At 42.4% G+C, this 12,376-nt stretch overlaps 1 protein-coding gene across 4 annotated transcripts in view; it reads right to left on the minus strand.

Annotated features, from left to right (window-relative positions):
• The window catches only part of RECQL5 (RecQ like helicase 5), a 123,082-nt gene that overhangs the window by 104,054 nt on the left and 6,652 nt on the right, over window positions 1-12,376 (minus strand). For all 4 annotated transcript variants that reach the window (XM_075846045.1, XM_075846046.1, XM_075846047.1 and 1 more), the window contains exon 2: window positions 9,241-9,403. In XM_075846045.1, the coding sequence (XP_075702160.1) occupies window positions 9,241-9,379 (139 nt within the window). In that variant the 5' untranslated portion in view covers window positions 9,380-9,403. The remainder of the gene's footprint in view (window positions 1-9,240; window positions 9,404-12,376) is intronic.

A 12,376-nucleotide genomic window follows, 5' to 3' on the forward strand; every position in this document is an offset into this window, starting at 1 on the left:
ACTAGCTGGGCGTTGTGAATAGAAGTGTATGATGCTGACGAAACAGCATCATCCACTTCTCTTCGTTACCACCCAGCTTCTGGCAGTTCACAGACACACATCGTGTCCTCGCTCATCCGACGCGATGAAGTTCCTGTGGGAGGAAGTGAGTGACGTCACAGTGTGATCTCGCGAGGACACGCTGTGTCTGTGCACTGCCAGAAGCTGGGTGGTAACGAAGAGAAGTGGATGATGCTGATTCGTCAGCATCATACACTTCTATTCACAACGCCCAGCTAGTAAAACAAGTAAAAACGCCCAGATGTACACACACAATACACGCCCAGTTGGACATAACAAAGGCTCATTTGCATAAATATAAAAATGGTCATAACTTGGCCAAAAATGCTCGTTTTTGAAAAAAACAAAACGTTACTGTTATCTACATTGCAGCGCCGATCTGCTGCAATAGGAGATAGGGGTTTGAAAATCTGGTGACAGGGCCTCTTTAAAGAGCCCCATGCGCATTTGAGGCCTATTTTGGTGATATTCACAGCATTGGCCCACAATTGCAGAGCTCTGAGGTCAAATAGTAAAACAAACCCCCAAGTAGGGCTGGGCGATTAAAGTGTAGCTAAACGTTTGACAAACTTCTGACATGTCATAGTGACATGTCAGAAGTTTGGATTGGTGGGGGTCCAAGCACTGAGACCCACACCAATCTCTAGAACGAAGCAGCTGAAATGCTCGTGTGAGCGCTCAGCCGCTTCGTGTCTGTTCGGCTTTTTCCAGAATGCCGATGTTTCAGACTTTCTATTGAGTCCGTACATCAATACATGTATTTCCAGAAACAGCCGAACAGACACGAAGCGGCTGAGCGCTCACACGAACGCTTCAGCTGCTTCGTTCTAGCGATTGGTGGGGGTCTCAGTGCTCGGACCCCCACCAATCCAAACTTCTGACATGTCAGAATAGCCTCAGTTTAGCTTAACCCCTTAACGACCGCCTATAGGTGTTTTCACAGCGGCCATTAAGTGTACTTATGCCATAAGTACTTTGGCATAAGATAGCGCCCCCCCGGGAGGCACTTAAAGTCAGTGTAATTGGCTATGAGCTCGGAGCACAGACCGAGGATCGTTTCGTCATGGGCTGTGTCTTCCTTTCCCCTCACTGTAGTTGATCTGTGAGGAAAGAGACACTATAACCAAATCATGAGAAGTAGAAGTGAAGTGAAGTGAAAAAACACACAAATGTCATATCTATGCCCCCTGATCACCCCATTTGTGCCCCCTCATCCCCTGTGTGAGCACAAGTGATCAGTATGTTTTCTGTCAGCTTCAGGTTATTGCCTGTTAGCCAGTTTTAGAACATTTTTTCTGCGCTGCTTTTAGGAATCTATTTTTTATCTACCTAGTGATAGGCAGGGTATCCTTTTTTTTTTCTTATTTACTGCGGAGCAAGCGTACACCTCGATATGCTCCGGCAGTTCAGGTAGTGACACTGACTCTGCTTCAGAGGTAGAGCTCTTTTCAGATAGTGTCGACTCAAGTTCTACTTCTGGACCCCATAGCCCTATGGTGGTGGAATCAGTCGTTGCACGTATTTCCTCTTTTAAACATTTTTGGGTCAGCATGCTCACTACATGAATACCTTTAGGGGGTCTGGTTTTTAAAATGGGGTAATTTCTGGGTGTTTTTTTTTTGTTGTACCGGCAGCTTAATGCCTCTAAATGCATGATATGTGGCCTAGAATAGATTCAATTGTGCACTGAAAGCCAAAGGGTGCTCCCTCTCTTTTTGGCCCAGCCACACGTCTAGCAAGCAGATCAAGGCCATAATGATTTTTGAACAAAGGAGAAACATGGTGATAGATTTTGGAGTGTGTTTCTTCATTCTCATCTTCGCTTTACAAAGAAATCTGTCTTTACAATGACACACTTTTAGAAAAAGTGGAATTTTAGTTTTTTCCACCTGCTTTGCATTAAATTTAGCAAAAAACTGTGGGGTCAAAATACTCACTACACCCCTAGAAAAATACATTAGGGGTCTAGTTTTCCGAATGGGGTCATTTATGGGGAGTTTCTATCGTTCTGGCAGCTCAAAGCCTCTCCAAATGTGCAAGCAACGGTTTCAAGCAAAATATGTGTCCTGAAAGCCTCCAGTTGCTCCCATCATTTTGGGCCCTGCCGTGTGTCCAGGCAGCGTATTAGTGCCGCAATAGGGGTATTTTTGAAAACAGGAGAAACAGGGTGATAGATTATGGGGTGTGTTTCTTCATTCTCGTGTTCGCTTTACAAAGAAAGCTCTCTTTACAATGACACATTTATGAAAAAAGTGGAATTTTATTTTTTCTCACCTGCTTTGCATGAATTCTCACAAAAAAACTGTGGGGTCAAAATACTCACTACACCCCAAGATAAATACCTTAAGGTGTAGTTTTCAAAATGGGGTCATTTGTGGGGGTTTCCATCATTCTGACACCTATGAGGCCCTGAAAACCTGGCTTGGTCGAGGAAAACAAAATGTACTTCAAAATGTATAAAATTATTATTAACACCTCAGTACTATTACGTCGGGCTGAGTACATCGTTCTCGCTCAGCTCAGTAATAGTACTGATTTCACTGAAGTGACAATTGAGTAAAATATACCTTTTATTTAATAACTCGCTAAAAACAGGGGTACACTCACCACTGTGAAAAAGCCCCACCGTGTGTATTAAAAACGTATTAAACAGTAAATACTGAGTACAGATTCAATTGGTGAACCCTCTATGACTCAGTGTTTATATAGATATTCATCCGGAATCAGCATTTGAACATGGACATAACAATAGTTTAGACCCCAAAACACACCAGAGTCCGTGATAACCGCACCGGAAACTCCTAATGCTAGGTATACAACAATGCTACTGTTCCCTATGCTAAAAAATTCCTCATTTCAACCGACCCTACGCGTTTCAATACTTATCCTCAGGGGTCTGTATCTTGGTCACTCTGGCCAGGATGCCAGCGATATTTATTCAGCAGCAGATATTCTGCTGTACATCACGGAAGGATGCTCGCATAGATGTCAGCGGCATGCTTCATTTCGGGACTCTGAGTTACTATAAACACCTAGACTCCTCCCCCTGTTCTCGGCAGCGCTAAACGAACCAGCCAATCACACTCACCACCCGAATTCGTGACGCCTGTCCATGTGACTCCAAGCTGTCAGCTGACAACCCGGAACCAACATCGACCGCATCAATAACGAACGCGCAGGCGCAGTGGAAGCCACAGACGCATCGCCCATGCTGCCAAAAACCATCTCAGGAAGGAGTAAACCAAATCAATACAGTAATAGTACTGACCTGAGTGAACACGGAGCCATCTTTCCCCGGCGCGTGTTTGAGCTGCGATACCTGCTGTTTCCGACAGCAGGCTATCACAGCTCAGTGTGCAGGAACCCATCGCGGAGGTCCCCGCCGATTACCCCCTTACAAGCCACGTTCAATAGCAATCGCGGCTTCTTAGGGATTAAACCACTATCGACGGCCCGCTACATGATAGTGGGCGGTGATGGTGGCTATGGCAACCGGAGGCCTAACAATGGCATCCGGATATGCCATCCACGGAAGCTTAGTGGGTCCTGACAAAGGCGAGTAGCTGACAGCTCTAATACACTGCACTACGTGTGTAGTGCAGCATATTAGAATAGCGATCGGGGCCTCCTGTCCTCAAGTTCCCTAGTGGAACAAAGTAAAAAAGTGTAAAAAAGTTTAAATAAATTTGTGTAAAAATAAGAAAATAAAAGTTTTAAAAGTGATAAAAGTAAAAATCCCCCTTTTTCCATTATCAGTCCTTTATTATTAATAAAAATAAACAAACAAACTACACATATTTGGCATGGCCGCGTCCTTAACGGCCTGAACTACAAAATGATGTAGTTATTTATCCCGCGTGGTGAACGCCATAAAAGAAAATAATAATAAACCGTACCAGAATCACAATTGTTTGGTCACTTCACCTCCCAAAAAATGGACCAAAAAGTCGCATGTACCTAAAAATTGTACTGATCGAAACTACAGTTCGTTACGCAAAAAACAAGTCCTCACACGGCTTTCTTGATGGAAAAATAAAAAAAATTATGGCTCTTAGAATAAGGTAACAAAAAGTTAATGATTTTTTACAAAAAAAGTATTTTATTGTGCAAACGCCATAAGACATAAAATAAAAACTATAAACATCTGGTATCGCCGTAATCGTAACGCCCCGCAGAATAAAGTGAATGTCATTTATAGCGCACGGTGAACGCTGTAAAAAATAAAATAAAAAAACAATAGTAGAATTGCTGTTTTGTAGTCACCATGCCTCTTAAAAATAGAATAAAAACTGATTAAAAAGTCTGAGGCACCCCATGAAAACTACAATGAATTCCTCAAGGGGTCTAGTTTACAAAATGCGGTCACTTTTGGGGGGTTTCCACTGTTTTGGCACCACAAGACCTCTTCAAACCGGACATGGTGCCTAATAAAAAGGAGGTCTCATAATCCGCTAGGTGCTCCTTTGCTTCGGAGGCCGGTGCTTCAGTCCTTTACCACACTAGGGCCACATGTGGGATATTTCTCAAAACTGCAGAATCTGGGCAATAAATATTGAGTTGCGTTTCTCTGGTAAAACCTTTTGTGTTATAGAAAAAAAATGGTATAAAAAGGATTTACTGACAAAAAGAAATCAATATGTAAATTTCACCTCTACTTTGCTCTAAATTCCTGTGAAACACCTAAAGGGTTAATAAACTATCTAAATGCTGTTGTGAATACTTTGAGGGTCTAATTTCTAAAATGGGGTGTTTGATAGGGGGTTTCTAATATATAGGCTCCTCAAAGCAACTTCAGAGCTGAACCTAAAAAAAATAAAAAAATGAGGCAATACTTCGCTTCTTACATTATACTGATAATGAGCCGTGCCCACCCCGAGACGACTCCAGTTTGACCGTTTGTATAAAGAGAGACCCCTATTAGACTATTTCAGTGCCCGGTTTTCTCAAGCATACACCCCCGAGAATTGTATTTCTATTGATGAGTCCTTGGTACATTTTAAAGGGAGGCTTCAATACCGCCAGTATCTGTTGAGTAAGAGGGCAAGGTATGGTGTGAAGATGTATAAGCTGTGCGAGAGTGCATCATATACGTACAAATTTAGGATATATGAAGCGAAGGACACCAGTATTCAGCCCCCAGAATGCCCCCCCCTTACTGGGAGTTAATGCAAAAATTGTGTGGGATTTGGTGCACCCACTGCTTGACCAGGGTTACCACCTCTACATGGATAATTTTTATATCAGCGTCCCACTCTTCAACTGCCTCGATTCCAGAAGTCCTGCGGCATGCGGCACTGCTAGAAGAAATCTAGGCCTCCCTAAGACACTGCTTGGGCAAACACTCAGAAGGGGTGAGAGCAACAACATATTGTGTGTCAAGTACAAGGATAAGAGAGATGTCCTTGTATTGACAACAATACATGGCCACACCAGTACCCACGTACCGTACGAGGTACCAGTACAGAGACCCCAAAACCAGACTGCATCCTGAACTATAATAGGTACATGGGAGGGGTGGACTTGTCAGATCAAGTCCTGAAGCCCTACACCGCCATGCGTTGTGGTATAAGAAGCTGGCCGTGCACATCATACAGATGGCATTGTACAATGTGTACGTGCTACATCGATGTGCAGGCCAGACGGGAACTTTCCTGGAATTTCAAGAGGTGGTTATCAAGAACCTAATCTTTAGGGACCAAGAAGGGGGGGGCACCCAGTACTTCTGGAAGCGGGGCCTCACGCATCATACCAGGGCAACACTTTCCCCAAGTTCCCCAAACTGGCAAGAAGGGAAAAAGTCAAAAGAGGTGCAAAGTCTGCTATAAGAGGGGGATATGGGAGGACACAATATATCAAAGTGACACGTGTCCTGAAAAACCAGGGCTCTGTATGAAAGAGTGTTTTAAAATTTATCATACATCCCTTGATTTTTAATTGACCCCAGTTTTACTTACCCTGATGCACTACGCACAGCTTATCCCCCTCATCTTTCCCTTCTGAGCCCTGCTGTGTGCCCAGGCAGCTGTTAACAGCCACATTGAGGGTATTGCCATACCCAAGATAACCCACATTACAGTTTATGGGGCGTATGTCTCGGGTCAAAATGAATGCTTTAAGGGGTGTATTTTTTTTTTAAAACGGGGTCACTTATCGGGGATTTCAACTGTACTGATACCTCAGGGGCTTCTGCATACATGACATTGCACCAGAAAATCCCCAGCAGGCCAACTGGTGGTCCTTTCCGTCTGAGCCCTCCAATGGGCCCAAACGGCAGTTTATCACCACAAATAGGACAAATTGGGCAACAAAATGGGGTATTTTATTTCTTGTGAAAATAAGACATGTTGAGCCAAAACTACATGTTATTGGAAAAAATTAAAAAAATGTTTAATTCACAGCTCAATTCAAATAAATTCTGTGAAAATACTGTAGGGTCTAAATAGTTACAACACCCATAAATGAATTCCTTGAGGGGTGTAGTTTCCAAAATGGTGTCACTTCTGGTGGGTTTCCATTGCTTTGATTCCTCTGGGGCTCTGCAAATGCGACATGGCACCCAAAAACCAATCCAGCAAAATCTGGACTCCAAAGAACACACAGCGCTCCTTCCCTTCTGAGGCCTCCCATGGGCCCAAACGGCAGTTTTTCGCCACAAATTGCTGCACTTAGGAGTATTGCTGCACTTAGGAGAAATTGGGCAACAAAATGGGGTATTTTGCTCCATGTGAAAGTAAGAAATTTTGATGAAAAATTACATTTTATTGGAAATAATGTTATTCATTTTCACAGCTTAATTCTAATAAATTCTGCAAAAGACCTGTGGGGTCTAAATGCTCACTATACCCCTAGATAGATTCCTTAAGTGGTGTAGTTCCCCAAATGGGGTTACTTTTGGGGGCTTCCACTGTTTTGCAAATTCGACATGACACCCAAAAACTATTCCAGCTAAATTTGAGCTCCAAAAGCCAAATAGCGCTCCTTCCCTTCTAAGCCCCACTGTGGGTCCAAACAGCAGTTTATTACCACATATGGCGTATTTACGTAATCGGGAGAAATTGTTTGACAAATGTTGGGGTGTTTTTACGCCTTTATTCCTTGTAAAAAATGGCTACGTTTTTTCAGAAAAAAAGTAGATTTTTATCTTTACAGACTAATTCCAATGAATTCAGCAAAACAACTGTGGGGTCAAAATGCTAACTTTACCCCTAGAAAAATTCCTTGAGGTGTGTAGTTTCCAAAATGGGGTCACTTTTGGGGGTTTTCACGGTTTTGATCCGTTCAGTGCATTGCAAACGCGACATGGCACTGAAAACTATTCCAGCAAAATCTGAAATCCAAATGGTGCTCCTTCTCTTCTGAGCTTTGCTGTGGGTCCAAACAGCAGTTTATTACCACATATTGCTAAAATTGGAAGAAATCGCTTTACATATGTTGTTTTTTTTCTACTTTATTCCTTGTAAAAATTTACAATTTCTATGTTTTTTCACAAAAAAAAGTAGATTTTCATCTTCACATACTAATTCAAATAAAATTTAGCAAAAAAAACTGTGGGTTCAAAATGTTAACTAAACCCCTAGATAAATTCCTTGAGGGGTGTAGTTTTCAAAATGGGGTCACTTTTGGGGGGTCTTTACTGTTTTGGTACCACAAGACCTATTCAAACCTGACATGGTGCCTAAAATATATTCTAAAAAAAGGAGGCCCCAAAATCCACTAGGTGCACCTTTGCTTCGGAGGCCGGTGTCTGGGCAATAAATATGAAGTTGCATTTCTCGAGTAAAACCTTCTGTGGTACAGAAAAAAAATGTATAACATATGAATTTTGGCAAAAAAAAAATGAAATTTGTAAATTTCACCTTTGCTTTAATTCCTGTGAAACGCCTAAAGGGTTAAAACACTTTCTGAATGCTGTTTTGAATACCTTAAGGGGTGCAGTTTTCAAAATGGGGTGATTTATGGGGACTTTCTATTATATAAGGCATTTAACGCCACTTCAGAACTGAACTGGTCCCTAAAAAAAAATAGGCTTTTGAAATTTTCTTGGAAATATGAGAAATTTCTGCTAAAGTTCTAAGCCTTGTAACGTCCTAGAAAAATAAAAGAATGTTAAAAAAACGGTGCAAACATAAAGTAGACATATGGGAAATATAAACTAGTAAGTATTTTGTGTGGTATTACTATCTGTTTAACAAGTAGATACATTGACATTTAGAAAAATGCAAATTTTTGCTAATTTTCTCTAAATCTTGGGTGTTTTTTTTTTACAAATAAATATTGAACTTATCGACCAAATTCTTTCCCTAACATAAAGTACAATATGTCACGAGAAAACAATCACTTGGATAGGTAAGGGCATTCCAGAGTTATTACCACATAAAGTGACACGTCAGATTTGAAAAATCGGCTTCGTCCTGAAGGGGTTAAGAAGCAAGAGAAGACAGACGTTATGGCAGTGATGCCGCTGCGGTAAGGGGGGCGGGTCTTGTGTGCACTAGGAACATGCTCAGCCTAGTAGAACTTGCTGAAACCTACAGCTGAAAAGGAGTCACGTGTGCCCAACTGGCTCCCAGCCCACAAAATCACAATCTTGCCGTGACTACAAGGGTAAAACTAATTTGAGACAAAAACCAAAAAGGAAAAAGTAAGTTTTCACATGTATAGAAATGTATTGTAGTTGCTTTCAGAAGTGAACATGGGTCTTGCGGCTATGCCAGAAGCTGCGATGCACTGTGTGTTCTTTCCCCTTTCTACCATAGCCAGCAAAAAAAAATAAAAATACAGCAGTTTACGTTACAGTAACGCTTCGTTCCCCTCACACATTAATGAACCTTGGGCACCCATGACATTAAGAATTCTGTCCTTTCACTTTTGGTAGGTACTAACCACGGAATACGAATACTAATTACACTGGAAACACCCCACGAGTCCTGCCGTTTCTGGAGATGCTCTCAATCAGACATCTAGCCATGGCCGTTGTCAAATGGACTCCTTACATTTGCCCATTTTTCCTGCTTCCAACACATCAACTTCAAGAACTGACTGTTCAATTGCGACCTAATATATCCCACCCCTTGACAGGCGCTATTGTAACAATATAATCTATTTTATTCACTTCACCTGTCAGTGATTTTAATGTTATGGCTGATCTGTGTATGTGGTAGAGAAACACATATAAGTCACCTTTAACAACAGTGCGTGTTGCATTTTCTTGCAGATCTGACCGGAAAGCGTTAAATCCAAAAACTTTCTTCAGGGTGGAAATAACTTTGCATTTATCGTTTTTTGTTGATGATGATGAGGAGGAAGACTGGGTGCTCATCTCTCTGGATGACACAGAATAGTCCTGTAACAAACAGATCAGCAGTCAGTACTAATCCGAATAGTCCTGCCCAACACAGCTAGAAAGAGACTATGAAGCCAGCAACGTATAAAACACTAATAAACAAAACAAATTGTACATTAACATCAAAAGCATAAGAAAAAAATACCTAGAAATAAAGTCCCTGCCTTCGTATATGAATTCTTTGAATACTTTGGGTATGTTCACACGGCCTATTTTCAGCCGTTTTTCAGGCCGTAAACGCCCCTAAAAACGGCTAAAAATACAGAGGCTGAACGCCTTCAACATCTGCAGGGAAAAACAGTGGTTCGTTCCGACAGGGTGTTTTTTTTACGCAGCTGTGTGAAAAAAACAGCCCTTAAAAAAATGCCTCGTAAAAAGAAGTGCATTTTTAGTTTGCCGTGTGAACATACCCTTACACTTGTATGAAACTGGCCTAATAGTCGATCCTGAAAAAATATGCCTGACAAAGATGATTAGTAGGTATTCATTAAAAATTGGTAAAGTCCTGGGTCCACACTGACCATAACACAGGCTTGGATAGGTAATTGAGTAGTAGCAGAAGTAGAATTGACAGTGACAAGAATATTACTTTCTTTCTCCAGAGACTTTCCTAACCAGCTTGTCATTATCTTACTCCATTGATTGGCTGACTCTTTACACTATCCACTAGTGATCAACACCCTACGCGTTTCAGCACTCAAACTTCCTATAAGTTACATCAGGTGTATAGTTTAAAGTGCATACCCTGCAAAGGCACTGGTTCTGTGCCACATCTGTGCAAACTGGCAGAGTAACCCCAGTGGAAAAAATCTGTGCAGAATTCAAGGGCATGCTGTGAATTTTAAAATCCGCAGTATGCCTACCATGTTGAAGACTTGCAGCGGGTAAAATCTGCGACAAAATCCACATTTTGGATTCAAATAAGATGCGTAATAGTATTTGTCCTTTTGGCTGGGTTCTCATGCAAAGGTCAAAATGCATTTTTTGCTGCGAATCGTGGAAAAACCACACCATTTTTGCAAAATCGCAGCAAAGAGGTGCAGTTTTGCCTTGGTTCGTGGCAAAGAATACATTCTGATCACAACATTTGAACGCAAGTCTTATACTTTCTTTCCCTATGATCCACACCTGGTTTTGGCTGCAAAAACTGCATATAAAACCCTGAACAAAACCTGCAGCTGTACTAGAACCTTTCGGGAGTATTCAACATTTTTTTTTTTACCTGAACTGAATTGAAAAACGCATCAAATGTGGTTAACTACAAATAGGCCTTGTTCACATGGCACTAAAATAAACGACGTGTAAATGTGTGAAAAAAACGCTAGCGTTTTTGTAAAGTGCCTTTTAATACACAGGCGTTTTTGATGCGTCTTCGTTGTGGTTTTTTACGCGTTTTGTGCGTGCTTTCTGTGTGTCTTTGTTGGTGCGTAATTAGGACTATCATTGACTATAGGAATCAGGCGCTTTTTAAGCGCCAAAGACTTGCCGACGCTTATTTACGCAACGCATTTTTAAATACGCTTGCGTAAAAAACACGTTGTGTGCACTAACTACTCGCTTGAATTTTTGACGCGCTTCTCAGTGCGTTTTTGTGATTAACGCGGTTTTAACCGCACCTCAACATCTGAATATAACATTAGAGTGTATTCACACGTGTAGGTTTTGATCAGGTTTTTAAATGCCGTGTCTGAAGCCAAAATCAGGTGTGAATCATAAAGGGAGAGTTGATGGAAAAAAAAAAATGAGAAGTCGAATTTTTCGTATATACTTCCTCTCCTTTTACTACACCAATAATGCACTGTGTGAAAAAGGGCTTAGGGCTCATTCACACGAACGTGAATCTCGTCCGTGTGACGGCCGTTAAAACGGCCGCCACATGGACCCATGTATTTCAATGGGGCCGTTCACACGACCGTTGTTTCAACGTAACGTGTGAACGGTCCGTGAAGAAATAGGACATTTTACTGCGTGTCACGCATTCCCTCCATAGACTGCAGTTTTTCAGGTCCGAGGTGGGCTACGTTCGTGTGAATTCAGCCTAAGAGCAATAAAAGTTTTCTCCAGCTTGTGTGACTTCCCACACAAGCTTCCCCTCTCCCCCTCCCTGTAGTACTGGACATCCCATATCTCTTCAGCTCCCTGGCTCGTCCCTCCCTCTCTTCCAGTCTCTGAAGGAGGTGTGTTTCCCATGCTGGCAGCAGAGCAGTGTCTATGTAACAGACCTGTAACGCCGTAGCAGACAGTGAGTATTTACAGCATCACCTTAGACCGTGTAATAGAGGGGCATGCAGGCAGCTGTAAATAGAGGCAGTGTCTGTGAGGGCAGAGAGCGTAGTTGCTAACAGTCTCAAATTTGCCAGGACTGTCCCAAATTTACAGAGACAGTCCAAGCAAATTACTGTTCCGGACATGTCCCGGCAACTACCATATTTAAGTGTATCTGCCTCCTCAGGACGCAGATACAATTGAATACTTTGGCAGAGCAGGAATCTATCCGAACCCTGCTCTGCCATTCACTCCTCATGGAGCGTGCCGAGGCTCTGGCTGGAGATTCCGCTCTTGGAGGAGCCCCTAGCGTCACTAACCATATATGGACAGTAGAGCCAAAGCTTAGAGCTATGAGCACCACAACAGAACAAAAAGCCTCCAGGGCAAACGGGTGCCAACTTCCAGGAATCCAACTTGGAGATCCCACAATATGCAGACAAGAACAAGAGGAAGAGGCAGCATGCCATAATAGGAGACGACAAATAGATAGGCTGCAATAGACATGCTGGCCTGCTCCAGCCGCTGCCTGATGCTCCCTGGCAGCATATAGCAATGGACTTTGTTACGGATCTGCCTCCCTCTGCTGGATGCAGTACGGTCTGTGTGGTGGTGGATTTTCGAAGATGGCTCACTTCGTTCCGCTGACCGGTCTACCTTCTGCCTCTCGACTGGCCAACCTCTTCCTCCAACAGATCTTCCACCTGC

Source organism: Rhinoderma darwinii, chromosome 13, assembly GCF_050947455.1.
Source record: "Rhinoderma darwinii isolate aRhiDar2 chromosome 13, aRhiDar2.hap1, whole genome shotgun sequence".
NCBI classification, from domain to species: Eukaryota; Metazoa; Chordata; class Amphibia; order Anura; family Rhinodermatidae; genus Rhinoderma; species Rhinoderma darwinii.